The following is a 15486-nucleotide window of genomic DNA, read 5'->3' as shown; positions in this document are numbered from 1 at the left end:
TGAGTGTGAACCCTAGTGTATGTAGGGTCTCTATTATGTATTGAGTGTGTTTTTGACATTGTATAAAATTGCTTGATTTTATTAGCCAATCGTCTAGATATGGAAAGATATGTATGTGTTTTCTTCTCGGGTAGGCTGCTACTACCGCTAGACATTTTGTGAATACCCTGGGGGCTGTTGTTATGCCGAATGGTAGAACTCTGAATTGATAATAGTTTCCTGCTATCACAAACCTTAGGTATTTTCTGTGAGATGGATGGATGGGTATATGGAAATACACATCTTTGAGGTCTAATGCAGTCATGCAATCTTGTTTTTGTAATAGTGGAACGAGGTCCTGCAGAGTTACCATGTGAAAGTACTCTAACAGGATATATAGATTTAGTGATCTGAGATATAGGATGGGCCTGAGAGTGCCATCCTTTTTGGGAATGAGGAAGTATAGTGAATATACTCCAGTTCCTTGTTGAGAATGTGGGACCAATTCTATTGCGTGTTTTAGTAGTAGTGATTGTACTTCTTGTTGTAACAGAACTTTGTGTTCTGGGGAGAGTTTGTGATAACGTGGATGAATGTTTGGGGGGCTGGAAATCAATTCTAGGCAATACCCATTGCAGACAATTGACAATACCCATTGATCTGTGGTGATATTTTGCCATTGGGAGTGGAATTGCTGCAGTCTGCCCCCCACAGGAGATGTGTGGGGTTGAGGGATGGTAAATAAGTCACTGTTTCGATGGGGTAGCGGCTTGTTTTGAAGTCTGGAACTTACCCTAGTTCTGAAGTATTGGTCTCTATAAGACCCTCTAAATCCCACCTCTGGTACTGCTGTTGCCCTTGTTTCACCTGGGGGGTAGAAGTCTCTGTGGATTGTGGCTTGAATCCTCCTCTGAATTGTTGTCTGTGAAAGGAGCCTCTATAGTGTGTTGTGTGTAAGGCTCCCATTGCTTTGGCAGTGTCTGAGTCTTTTCTCAGTTTCTCTATGGCCATGTCAATTTCGGGGCCCAACAGGCATATTCAACACTGCCTGCTGTATTTCTGGTTTAAAACCAGAGGAACGTAACCATGCGTGTCTGCGTATAGTGATGGCAGTATTCACGCTTCTAGCTGCTGTATCTGCAGCATCAAGGGCAGGCCATATTTGATTATTGCTTATGGCCTGACCCTCTTCCACAATCTGTTGTGTACTTTGTTGGTGTTTCTTTGGGAGGTGTTGTAGGAGTTCCTGCATTTCGTCCCAGTGGGCTCTATCATACCTTGCTAGCAAGGCTTGCGAATTTGCAATTCGCCACTGGTTGGCAGCCTGTGTCGCTACCCTCTTGCCAGCAGCATCGAATTTTCTACTTTCCTTTTCAGGTGGAGGAGCATCACCTAAGGACTCGCTATTAGCCCTCTTTCTAGCAGCACTCACTACGACTGAGTCTGTAGGAGCAGGTTTATATTTTTTTTATCAGGGCGTGGTGTTATAACTCTAGCTTTGACTGGCTTACTGAATATTTGATCTGCTTGTTTAATCATGACAGGTAGCATTGGAAGGCATTGATATTTTTAGTGCGTGGCGGATAATGGGTTAAAGTGAAAATCCCCTTCAAGGGGTTCAGTGTGCATAAGCACCCCATGGTACGCTGCTGCCCTGGAAATAACCTGCGTGTATGCAGTAGTGTCTTCTGGAGGAGAAGGCTTAGAAGGGTATAAATCTGAGTCATTGTCCGGAATAGGATCTGGATCGTAGAGATCCCGAGTATCAACTGTATCACCATTAGAATACTGTGAATGAGTTGATGAAGGCAAAAATGGTGGGCTAGTGAGTGGTGGCGAAAAAGAAAGTTGTGGTGAATGAGGGGGAGAAGTATGGATAGGTAATGGCTTCTCCTTCTGTTAATAAATCTTTGCTGGTGGTGGAGCAGTGTCCAAATGTGCCTGAAGGGCCAACTTTCTCTTGGTCTGTAGAGGAGGTGAAGTAATTATTCTACCAGTTTCTTTATGGATGTGAATTCTTGATTGTCTTTCATCCATGACCTCAAGGATAGGTTGGATCTCAGTGTCCTCAGAAGGTCTATAAGACTGTTCATCCAGTGATACTCAGCTCTGTTTAAGATGGCTCGAAAGTCCTTGCACTTCTGAATAAGAAGACTTTCTCGGCTCCGAAGATAGTAGTTTTTTTGGGCCCGAAAATACAGCCGTCTGTTTAGGCTCCAAAGCAGGGTGTTGAGGCTTCGACTCCGGATGCTTGCTCGAGTCGGAAGAAGTTTTGATGGACTTCCTCAACTCCAAAAGCGACGGAGGAGTGGCCTTTTTCTACGCCGAACCCGAAGGTCGTGGACAAGTGTCTTTTTTTTGGGTGGAACCATGGCTCTCTGGCAGTGGTGTACCCAAAGCCTTGGAGGACTTTTTATAAGTGGTCATAGGGGCAGATGTACTTATGTGCTGAGCAGCAGTGATAGGCCTATCTTCTTCCGATTCTTTTTCGGAGTCGGTGGCTCTGATGGAAACTGCTGTCTGCGCTGGTTCTTCAACCATGGTGTAGAAATGTTCTGAACTCTTCGACACCATTTCCAATCTTCTGGCTCTCTAATCACGCAGGGGCTTCTTGGATCGAAACAATCGACAGGCCTCGCAATCCTCTTCATTGTGATTGGGAGAAAGACACAGATTACAGACAAGGTGTTGGTCTGTGAATGGAAATTCACATGGCATCTGGGACAAAATCGAAATGGAGACCGATCCATCAGGCTTCGACACGGTAGGCCCGAACAGGCCCGAGTCGGGCGCACACACCCAGAAGGGCGAAATTTAGTTTTCAATGGTACTATCGGTTCGAGGCTAGGTGGAAAACGCAATTGAAACAATACAGACGATTAAGGGAGTTTTCTAAAGTTTCCGATTCTAAATCTCGGAGCAAGAGGAAACACGTCCGAAACAGACAGTGGAAAGAAAACAATCTAAAATGGAGTCAATGCTCATGCGCAGTATGACCTAGAGGAGGAGTCACTCGATCCTGTGGTGCGGATGACCTGCCATCTTATACATCTTCAGAATGTCCTATCTCAGAAACTGAGCAATAAATGGAGAAGCAAGGACCTTTCATATGAGCCTACTCTTGTGTTGGCCAATTCGGATTTTGAAGCTGTCTGGCAGATATACAATGCCCTCCTGTAGTTCTTTTTTCCAAGTGCGACCTACACACACCCTCAAAGGAGTAATAAACCACTGATTATCATGTAAATATGCTCTGATATTTGGCTTAGCTTTCCTTTTTTTTTCTTCGCAGCTATAATACATTGTTTTGAAGGGTATTATGGATCACTGTCCGTTTGATTACATGATAGGAGCAGGAGGACCCCCTCAGAAGCCATTAGGAGTGCAGAAAGCATTCTTTTCAGGCAGGCACATTAACTATGTATAATCAACTGCTGTACTCCGGTCCACCAATGTGCGAGGGATGCCAAAGTCCCTCTTCTATTAGTGCTTCTTGAACAGCCTTTTTCTGGTGATCACACGAAGTTAGTGACAGCTGCGTAACAAAGACAATTTAGCCTGTGGTGTACAGTTTGTCAAATCTTATAACGGACGAATCATTTGGGGGTCAGTCTTAGGGGGAAAGCATTCCTTGTCGAGAAAAGGATTGTTATGCCCTATAGTTACCAAGTAATATGACTGATTTTAACTAATAACTAGTAGTAATAACAGTCTGCTAATAATATACCAGTCAGTCCACTATGTACAAAATCAGAATAAATGTGTGTTTCTAACTAATGATACAAGCATGTTATTAAATCAATTGTTTAAAGAAGACAAAACTCAACATGGCAAGATTATGTAAGACAACATCTAGTATAATAACCACAAAGTACGATGCTTTAAAAAAAGTTACCATCAATCCACCATGCACGCCACTGCCTCTTAAATTGGGTGCATACTCTGCAAGGTCGACAGATCGCAGCCATTCCATGACTCGATGATTGGTCCACTGGGAAACTTCAGACGGCGTGATGTTATTCTGAAAAATAAGCACTAAACTTGTATTTCTTGTGTTAGGTACAGCAGAAAAAATAGGATACTGTCAAATACACTTAATCATACAAAAGGTGCCTGAATCTGTGTCCATTACAATCATATCCCATAGCAGTTATATGACAAGCTTAGGTTGCTCACTAGCTGGAGGACTGAGCCAAACAAATCTGCTATGTTTGCATTTTGAACAGTAAAGTACACTGTCCTTGAATACTTAGGGGAATCAACACCTGGGTTACCGAAAAATGTTTCAGCAAATGTTCTGGGACTACAGTTAAATTAGTGAATAACCTTTTCCTTATTATGTAGGGTAAAATAAACTTTATAATTTTTTCCTTTATTGGAAGTAGCATGCCCATCAACAACTGGCTACATCCAATACACAAGAGACCTCAATTTAGGTAGGTGCAATTATACATTTTAAGTAGATTATTGAGACACTTATTAATTGCAGTCCCTCACTACGCAGCCTATTACGGTCGGTGCAACTGAAATAAATGAAAATAATGAGTCGTCTTCTGAAACTTGTCAATGCAGAATGGATCAACCTTTTAGTTCTCAAAGTGGTTGTATATATAAAATTAACAACTGCATTATGATATTTTCTTTTATGGAACATGTCTCTCTTCACGAGAAGGTTCTTACATTATTTTAACACTCCCTGGTCATCTCAGCTGCCTTGGATATGCTATAAGGGAAAAATTCAAATTTTTTGAAGAACTGGTTAATACTTAATAAAACAGCAGGTACATTCTCTTATTCTACTTGCAAAAATGTAGCTATTCTATTTTCCCTTTTAAAATCAGTAGCATTCTTAGTGGGGAGTGGTTATTTCCCATGACAGAAAATTACCCGATGGCTAAAGACCTTACGCTAGCATCAAGTGTAACTTGTGGGACAGACCCACCCACTCCAAAAACAATGAGAAATGTTGCATTCCTGGCAAGTTTGTCTGATCTTTCTACAACTAGAAATATTGCTCCGTCCTGTCCTTCCCCTTTCTCTTCCACCTGTTCCTTCATCCATACTCTCCCTCTCTCCTGCCGCCTCATCCCCCTACCTTCCCTGCCCCTTTCACTTCTCTTTTTCCTTCCCCTTCCCAATACAAGATGACTTACTGGTTATTTCCTGATGCTACAGGTTGAATCCAAATATTTAATTTCTTAAGACCTAGTTGCCGGATTAGGAGAGGGGCTACCTTCACATTATTTTAGCTACTTACAGATGCTTAACTGAGAAACTGCATTTAGTTTCAAGATTCATTTCCTTACAATTAACTCAAACGAGAATTGTTTCCCGGCTGGAGAGTAATAGAGAGAAGGAGCAGGGTAATAATGAAGGGTGAGGATAGAGTAGGAGTAGTACCATGGGGTGGAGAAGAAACAAGAGTGGGGTCATGCAATGAAAAAGAAAACCCGTGTCAGCTTCTGCAGAAATTTAAAACAAAAACAAAACAGATGGTTCATAGGTCATGAACAGAAAAGGTCCAAATGGATACTTGCGAATACAGGGCAGGAGTGGCTAAGGTTTTTTTAAATATTTTAAGTTTGGTGTTTCTAATCTAAGGGGACTAGGACTCCTTAGTGCTCTCAGGCTTAAGGTGACCTTTAGGAGGGTGAGACAACAGTTGTACTTTAGAATAAACCTTTGTAAGTGAGGCATGCAAGAGTGAGTTTAATAAATGCTTCCATACGTAGCCAGTTTTGATACGTCATAATAGATTCTGTCCTGGAGGGCAGCAGTTAAACTTCGAGCAGCTTTTAGTAGAGCTAGAGTAAACGGAGTTTCGGGGGACTTAAAAGAAAACGACTGGCTTGTAGAAATCTACAGAAATGGCCTGAGACTAGATATTTCATTTTATTCAGAATGGGAATCTGGAAGTTTTTATGGTTAGTTTAATGTGCACATCCATGGTGAGGTTAAAGTCCAGAATTAACTTCAGGCAATGTAGCTTGGATATTCGAACTGTGTGCCCATAACTATTTATGACAATGAATGGCTGTGAAGTACTGAGTAAATATATTCCTGATGAATGCACATGCCGCTACATGAGAGATGCGCTGCAACATATTGACATAACCTTAGGTAAGTACATGAACAATCAATTTACTTCTGGTAATTCTCTTTCTGTTGGGTACTCTAACCACAGATTCCACACCTTTAGAAAATTGTCAGCGGTCAAACTGGATCTAATCATTTTCTCAGCAGTGCACCTGTGAAGAACCATGAAGGACTGAATGGCTGAATGTTCTTCAAGTCGTACCTGCCCGTCAAGGTAGCACTGTTTTGGAAATGTGTGCACTGACACCCATGTTGCAAACTGGCAGATGTCAAGGACAGGCACTCCATGTGCCAATGCAGTGGTAGAGGCCTTAGCACTGGTGAAATGCGCTCTTGTATTTTTCAGAGCCTACTTTTTGGCCAATGAGTAACAAATCCTAATGCAAAGGACTATCCACCTCGAGTCATTTTTTGCACAGCCTTTCCTGTCTTTGACCAATAGAACCTCATAATAAGCTGATCATCCACATGATGGTCCTTTGTATGAGCAATGTGAAAGCATAAAGCTATTTTGTGGTCCAAATGATGGAACCCCTCCTCCTTTTTCGAGGGGTGAGGCGGGCAAAGAATTTCGGGAGGGTGATGGTTTGAACAATGTGAAAAGGAGTCACAACATTCGGCAAGAAGGCTGCTATACGTAGGGAGCCTGGAGTTAACTTGTGAAGAGCTGAAGTGATTGTGTTGAGAAAGACAGTCTGCAGCATCAGAAGCCGCTGTACATCAGCTCAAAGAGATTACACAAAAAACATGTCAGAACCAAATTAAGGTTCCAGTAACAAACTGGATCACGATTTAGGGTGGGTGAAAACCCACCACAAGGAATAATCACATCCCTTGTCAGGTGCACAGGAGCATAACCCCTGGTACCTATGGCACAGATCAGATTGGCTTAACAGAGGCAATGTATAAAGTATTTAAGCTGTATCAAAGATAAAATGTTAACAAGCAAAAGGAACCCAAAATAGCAGAAACACAATAAGGAGAAATGGAGCTATGAAGTTTTTAAGTTTTAAGTAGGAACAGAGTCAAGAAGCAAAAATAATGATAGTCAATGGTTTCAGAAGAATGGGTGCCAGGTGGAATTTGACGCTGACTGCAATGTAGCGTGGGTCGGACAAACCAACCAGGTTTGTCCCAGTCAAAGATTTCACCTTTATCTTAGTTCCTTAAGCACCAATCCGCCACAGCAGTACACTTCATAAGCCCCCAGGATCTCAGGGGAGGCACTTGGAGACTTCTCAGGATGTCAGACAGAGGCCAAACAGCAGGTTCCAGTCAAAGTCCAGTAGTCAGTGGTCAACTGGTAAACTGCAGTAAAAGATGGTGTGGCAGCAGCGATTTGTGGCTTTGATAGAGCCAAGAGGACTAGCTGGACTGGGGCGCGCAGCCCCTGTGCGCCCCTCCATAGAGACAACAGGTGACACTAGGGGAGCCCGCCTTGCAGGAGTGGTGGTCATGTATGCTGATGGCTGGGAACTGAGCCACTGGGGCTGCACGACTGCGGCAGAGAAGCCCCTTTGGCCTGAAAACTCAGCAGCAGCTTCTTTCACTGCGGACTGCAGCATGCAAGATCACCTCCCACACCCGGCTGTGGCAGGACCCGAATAGCCGAGGAGGCGCACTGATGTTACACGTGGCCAGTGCTGCGCACTATATGAACATTGGTGAGCCAATGTTGTGATACCTGCTGGACTGAAGGCCTCCGGATAATGGTGACTGCAGTGAGTGATGGTGGCCACATGTCGGGGGTGTGGGCCTCCCATGTACTGATAGTGACCCTGCCCCCCTTCATTACTGTTGAAACCCCTTGCTGCCTCACATTAACTGTAGTGTAAAGGGCGGCAGGACCCTGCCCCGCACTAGGCTGCTTGTGATCTCAGCTTCTCTCATTGGCAGCGATTCCTGGGCAAGGGAGTGGGGGAAGAATACCTGAGTGCTCTGTCGGGGGCCCTGTGTGAGGAGAGGAGGAGGTGGGGGAATCATGCCCCCAATGCACTAGACTCACCACCTGCGTGCAATAGACACTTCAGTTTGGGCCTGAGCGGAGAGAGACAGAGGACAGCATGCAGTACACCCCGCACCGCCCCCTTTCTGTGCCTTGTTTCTTACTGGGTGGAGCCCCCCCTTGGCTGGGAGCGGTTGAAAATATGGGACATCCCCTGCAAGGAATCGGTGTCCCCTGTATGTTAAATAGCAAAAGATCGGGGTCTTACACTGCACTACATGGAGGCACTGTAGCCTGAAGCCATCTCAAAGGGCTGTTTGAATCATGATCTCCTACTGCACAGTGAGTGAGGAGCTGGAGTGCTAGTGTCCCTTTCTCTGGCCACGATAAGCTAGGTATTGGGAGAGGTACTGAGGGACCACGCACCACATGCTCTCCATAAACTGATCTATACAGAGACAGGGGCCCTGCATGGCACTGCTTGCAGGCCTGGCACATTGCGATTACTCTTAGATCATCAACACAGTTAACTACTACAAAGTTGGTGAAGGACCGGACTGGTTGTGCCCCTTCCCCTGGTTACCATCAGCTCACTACTAAGAGGTGTGGTGGGTCTACGTACTAACAGGGTCTATGGCCGTAGTAGCTCCTGCTGAGACTCTCATAACTGCTATCATGTCTATACTTACTTATGTGACCAATTGGGCATGGAGTCCCCCTCCCGCTCGCCTGGAATGAAATCCACACCTGACCACAGAACTAAGAACCTTGACCGGTACTGGTGGCACTACTCATGCTGCTCTAACACTGAATCCTCTCTGGAGCATACTGGAGGCCTAGCAGGTCATTTCAGCTCATCTGCACTGACAGCTGAAATGAAGGTTCCCTCACCAGTCTCTAGCCCCCCTGACCCCACCTCCCAAATCAGCTGGGAGAGCTTTGACCACTAGCGCAACTTACAGCACACCTCAACTGGCGTTCCCACAGAACATGGGGCTACGCAACAGAAGCACAACTCAATCACTGTGACGCCCAGGAACACTGTCTTATGACCGGCCGGGGCCAGAGACATGAGGAGCAGACGTAGCTGAATCTCTAGCAGACGACAATCTGGATAAAATCCCTGCAGCTATACCAGACACCAAGCAGGATCTATGCAAAAGAGTTGACGCTGTGGCAGTGGAGGTGGGATTGATCTTCACCAACCATAAATATCTCCCAGGACATGTTACCCAAACCGAATGCACTCTTGCTGAACTCTGACCTGCATCTCGAAGGACAGGTCCGCTTGTTAACAGGTAAGGTCAGGGAATTGGAAAATAGGGCAGAATATTCAGAGGGACAGTCCCCCAGCAACAACCTCTGAATTGTTCGTTTATCTGAGGGGGCGGAGGGCCCCGACTCTGTGGCCTTCTTTGAGAAATGGCATGTGATAGCACCTGCAAAGCTGTGCGCCCACTATCTGGTAAAGTCGTCCTACAGAGTACTGGCACGCAGGCCACCACTGGGGTCACCTCCCAGACCATCTGTGATTTGACTTATGAATTTCAGAGATAGAAAAACCACCCTGAAAGCAGCCCGCACTACAGCACCACAACATTTTGACAATGCTTGAATCTACTTATTTCCTGATTACACAGTAATGGGGCAACGCCGAAGAGCTTCCTTTTTAGGAGTCGAGAAATGTTTGAGACAGGTGGGCCTCACTTATTCTTTGCTATTTACGGCTGAGCTAAACATGCTGTCAAACCAGTCCAGCTCCCCCCCCCTCATCTCCTGCTAGGCAACATCTGTGCATGGAATGTGAGCAGCAACCTTTTCTGGCATGCCTTATGGTCACTCTCACCAGGTGGGAACACATTTCATGGATTATTGGAGGTAACTTTAACTGTGTTCTTAACCCCAACCTGGGCTGGTACCCCCCCCCCCCATTCTCCCCCCCCCCCCCCCACCGAGTTCTTCAATTGTGGCAGCAGTAGTGGGCCTTACCCAGTGGTTCGCACACTGGTCTCTTAGATACTTGGCACACACTATGCCTTGAGAAAAGAGGACTACTCTATTCTCCCACCTCCCCCATAATGTACATGTGTGCCTGGACCGCATTCTGTGCCACTGGACTATTCACTCCCCAGTCACCACCAGAGATTACCTCGGAAAGACTTTCTCCGATCATAATCCACTTCAGTTACACCACAAATGGGGAGCCTCCTGCCCGCCCCTTCCCACATGGTGCCTTCAACCAGCCTTTTTGGAGGACATTGCATTCTAAGACATGACTAGGTAAGCAATCTCTTGTTACATGGAAGAGAACTGAGGCACAGTCAAATCCAGGCCCATAAAATGGGAAGATCTAAAGGTAGTAATGAGCGGTCACTGTATTAATGCAGAAGTAGGGGCGAGAGCGGATCTCCACAGAGACTTAACTAGGCTGGAGAGGTCCCTAAGCATGCTAGGTGGAGGCCCGCATAACTCCTCCACTGCTTGGTGGGCCGTTGCGGCGGCCAGATATTGGCATGCCCGACTCATACACCAACTCAGATGTCTGGAATTTAGTGCCTACCAGGCCAAAACGCATGCCGAGGGTGATAAATCTGGCTGATATTATCTTGGCTACTATGTAGCATGACTCTAACCACTTGGATAACTATAATCGTCAATCCCCGATGCGTCACAAGCCAATCAGACATCCATGCTGCATTCACAGCACACTACAAATTAATTATTGTATGATCCCACTACCCTCTATCGAAAAGCCAACATAAAACTTTCCTTGAGGGACTTACACTACACCTGCCATAGATCCTGTAGCCCATGAGGACCCCCAGATGCCTATCACAGAACTGAGAGGTACTATTCAGGGATCTGTCACGTGCACAACCCCCAGGCTGGACCTCCTAGTCCTCAAACTCCTGGAGTTAATTAAACAGTGTTACAGGAGAGATGTCTTCCTATGACACTTCGAAAATCCTTGATAGTCTCACTGCTAAAACGTGACAGACATCCACCTGAAGTGACGTCTTAACCTCCGCTGCCCATGTTAGGAGCAGATTATAAAATACTTAGCAAAGTTATCGCGGGCCCCCTATTGAAGCACATGCACCAGCTAGTCCACACAGACCAGAATGGCTTCATCCCTAATCGCTCGACCACCACAAATAGCCGCAGGGTGTTGAAACTTGCTCCCGCCCTCTACCTATATGAAGCTTACCTAGTATTAGATCTGGAAAAGACATTAGACACAGTGGACTGGGGGGTATATATTTGCAACACTCTTGAAGATGGGCATTACTGGACATCTATTACACCTCATACGAATCTTCTACACAGACCTTATTGGCCGAGAGATCTGCTCATAGAGGACCCAATAACAATTAGCAGAGGCACAAGTCACGTCTATCTCCACTCCTCTTTCCTCTGGCAATGGAGGCACTTGCCCAATGGCTGCGGTGCAAATGGCGGGCATGGAGTATTCCCACGGGAGATGAGCTACACAACGTCTCTCTTTATGCCGACAATGTGCTGCTCTATATTAGGGATATCTGACAGGAGATTGGCAAGATGGAGAATAACCTGGACGAATTATGTGCTGCCTCAGGGCAGGGGGTGCACTGGACTAAGTTTAGCTTATTCCCCCGAGCCCGGAATGCCCACCACATCACTTGACTGTGGGTCTTCACTCTATACTCTAGGGGTCACACACATTTCAGTGCCTTAGTGTTGTGTAGCCATTTTAGTTATAGCTCCATGCACGTTATTTTAACACACTAGGCCGCTGTGCACTTTGACCTAGATCTATTTTATTCGGCTTCGCATTGTGGGCCAGACTCAGTCTCCCACACCGTGGATGATCTTGCTGCTCAAAATCCAGTAGTCTCATTAGAATAATGAGAGCCTACGCGACATGGCGCCGCCAACGTTTGGTCAGGCTCTAATTTTCCAATCTTCCGGAGTAAAAAAAAAACGGTAAACTTTGCACTTGTATAGCGCACTACTCACCCGTTAGGGTCTCAAGTGTAGGAGGCTGGCCTAGCTTGTAGTGGGTACCAAGGGGTACTTACACTCTGTACCAAGTCCAGTTATCCCTTATTAGTGGAGAAGAGGTGTTTCTAGCAGCTTAGGCTGATAGAAGGTAGCTACAGCAGAGCAGCTTAGGCTGAACTAGGAGACATGCAAAGCTCCTACTATACCACTGGTGTCATATGCACAATATCATAAGAAAAAACAATACACAGATATACTAAAAATAAAGGTACTTTATTTTTATGACAATATGCCAAAAGTATCTCAGTGAGTACCCTCAGTATGAGGATGCCAAATATACACAAGATATATGTACACAATACCAAAAATATGCAGTAATAGCAAAAGGAAGTAATGCAAGCAATGTAAAGTTACAGTAGATTGCAATGGGAGCACATAGGTATAGGGGCAACACAAACCATACACTCCAAAAGTGGAACGCGAATCACGAATGGACCCCAAACCTATGTGAGGTTGTAGAGGGTCGCTGGGACTGTAAGAAAACAGTGAGGGTTAGAAAAAAAGCCCACCCCAAGACCCTGAAAAGTAGGTGTAAAGTGCACCTATATTCCCCAGAGAGCACAAAAGCCGTGATAGGGGAATTCTGCAAGGAAGACCAACACCAGCAATGCAACCAAAGTGGATTTCCGGACAAGAGTACCTATGGAACAAGGGGACCAAGTCCAAGAGTCGCGACACAGTCGAGATTGGGCAGATGCCCAGGAAATGCCAGCCGAGGGTGCAAAGAAGCTGCCACCGGATGGTAGAAGCTGTGGATTCTGCAAGAACGAAGAGGGCTAGAAACTTCCCCTTTGGAGGATGGATGTCCCACGTCGTGAAGAAGCTTGCAGAGGTGTTCTCACGCAGAAAGACCGCAAACAAGCCTTGCTAGCTGTATGGGTCGCGGTTAGGGTTTTTGGATGCTGCTGTGGCCCAGGAGGGACCAGGATGTCGCCACTTGGATGAGGAGACAGACGGGGCGCACAGCAAGTCAGGGAGCCCTCACAGAAGCAGGCAGCACCCGCAGAAGTGCTGGAACAGGCACTACGAAGAGGAGTGAACCGGAGCTCACCCGAAGACACAAAAGGGAGTCCCACTACGCCGGAGGACAACTCAGGAGGTTGTGCACTGCAGGTTAGAGTGTTGGGGACCCAGGCTTGGATGTGCACGAAGGAAATCCTGGAAGAGTGCACAGGAGCCGGAGCAGCTGCAAATCATGCGGTACCCAGCAATGCAGTCTAGCGTGGGGAGGCAAGGACTTACCTCCACCAAACTTGGACTGAAGAGTCACTGGACTGTGGGAGCCTCTTGGACAGAGTTGCTGAGTTCCAGGGACCACGCTCGTCGTGCTGAGAGGGGACCCAGAGGACCGGTGATAGTCTTTTGTTGCCTGCGGTTGCAGGGGGAAGATTCCGTCGACCCACAGGAGATTTCTTCAGAACTCCTAGTGCAGAGAGGAGGCAGGCTACCCCCACAGCATGCACCACCAGGAAAACAGTTGAGAAGGCGGCAGGATCAGCGATACAAGGTTGCAGTAGTCGTCTTTGCTACTTTGTTGCGGTTTTGCAGGCGTCCTCAGCAGTCAGCGGTCTATCCTTTGGCAGAAGGTGAAGAGAGAGATGCAGAGGAACTCTGATGAGCTCTTGCATTCGTTATCTAAAGAATTCCCCAAAGCAGAGACCCTAAATAGCCAGAAAAGGAGGTTTGGCTACCTAGGAGGGAGGATAGGCTGGCAACACAGGTAAGAGCCTATCAGGAGGAGTCTCTGATGTCACCTGCTGGCACTGGCCACTCAGAGCAGTCCAGTGTGCCAGCAGCACCTCTGTTTCCAAGATGGCAGAGGTCTGGAGCATACTGGAGGAGCTCTGGGCACCTTCCCTGGGAGGTGTAGGTCAGGGGAGTGGTCACTCCCCTTTCCTTTGTCCAGTTTCGTGCCAGAGCAGGGCTGGGGGATCCCTGAACCGGTGTAGACTGGCTTATGCAGAGATGGACAGCATCTGTGCCCATCAAACCATTTCCAGAGGCTGGGGGAGGCTACTCCTCCCCAGTCCTGACACCTTTTTCCAAAGGGAGAGGGTGTAACACCCTCTCTCTGAGGAAGTCCTTTGTTCTGCCTTCCTGGGCCAAGCCTGGCTGGACCCCATGAGGGCAGAAACCTGTCTGAGGGGTTGGCAGCAGCAGCTGCAGTGAAACCCCGGGAAAGGCAGTTTGGCAGGACCCGGGTCTGTGCTAGAGACTCGGGGGACCATGGAATTGTCTCCCCAATGCCAGGATGGCATTGGGGTGACAATTCCATGATCTTAGACATGTTACATGGCCATGTTCGGAGTTACCATTGTGACGCTGTACATAGGTAGTGACCTATGTCCAGTGCACGCGTGTAATGGTGTCCCCGCACTCACAAAGTCCAGGGAATTTGCCCTGGACGATGTGGGAGCACCTTGGCTAGTGCCAGGGTGCCCACACACTAAGTAACTTAGCACCCAACCTTTACCAGGTAAAGGTTAGACATATAGGTGACTTATAAGTTACTTAAGTGCAGTGGTAAATGGCTGTGAAATAACGTGGACGTTATTTCACTCAGGCTGCAGTGGCAGGCCGGTGTAAGAATTGTCAGAGCTCTCTATGGGTGGCAAGAGAAATGCTGCAGCCCGTAGGGATCTCCTGGAACCCCAATACCCTGGGTACCTCGGTACCATATACTAGGGAATTATAAGGGTGTTCCAGTATGCCAATGTGAATTGGTGTAATTGGTCACTAGCCTGTTAGTGACAATTTAGAAAGCAGAGAGAGCATAACCACTGAGGTTCTGGTTAGCAGAGCCTCAGTGAGACAGTTCGTCATCACACAGGGAACACATACAGGGCACACTTATGAGCACTGGGGCCCTGGCTGGCAGGGTCCCAGTGACACATACACTAAAACAACATATATACAGTGAAATATGGGGGTAACATGCAAGGCAAGATGGTACATTCCTACATCAAGGTGCTGTATGCATACCGCTGTGGAACCCCTCCTGACTTTTCCCTGTGAGGCACCCACTCCTGGACAGCCCCAGGGTGAAGCCAGGCATCAAAGCGCTGTGAGGGCCCTTTTGGAGATTAAGCAAGCTATTGCCCAGAGTTACAGAGTGGGACCCATTAATTAGATGAGGCACTGAGGCGAGAATTACCTGATCCAAGGGAATTGAGCCCAAGACCCGCCGAGGTGGGAACTGAACCCTGGTCCTGGGCCAGATCTCTGCATCAGGGTCTGCTGCTCTAACCATTGTGCCACACTTCTCCACAGAGTATCTCTGTCTAATTTTATATAATGACACCTCAGTGCCGTGTGCGGAGACGTCCGTGGTGCTCAGGATTTCTACCACAGCTGTCTAGGTACTACTACTACTACTACTACTACTACTACTACTACTACTACTACAACTGCCGGTTGTTCAAGCT

General features: G+C 46.9%; 1 protein-coding gene across 9 annotated transcripts in view; it reads right to left on the bottom strand.

Annotated features, from left to right (window-relative positions):
- The window catches only part of PPFIBP1 (PPFIA binding protein 1), a 736231-nt gene that overhangs the window by 105477 nt on the left and 615268 nt on the right, over window positions 1-15486 (bottom strand). For all 9 annotated transcript variants that reach the window (XM_069228637.1, XM_069228638.1, XM_069228632.1 and 6 more), the window contains one exon: window positions 3875-4000. In XM_069228637.1, coding sequence (XP_069084738.1) covers window positions 3875-4000 — 126 coding nt within the window. The remainder of the gene's footprint in view (window positions 1-3874; window positions 4001-15486) is intronic.

Source organism: Pleurodeles waltl, chromosome 4_1 (genome assembly GCF_031143425.1).
Source record: "Pleurodeles waltl isolate 20211129_DDA chromosome 4_1, aPleWal1.hap1.20221129, whole genome shotgun sequence".
In the NCBI taxonomy this organism is placed as follows: Eukaryota; Metazoa; Chordata; class Amphibia; order Caudata; family Salamandridae; genus Pleurodeles; species Pleurodeles waltl.
The sequence above is the reverse complement of the archived record's forward strand: the minus strand, read 5'-3'. Positions and strand labels throughout refer to the sequence as shown.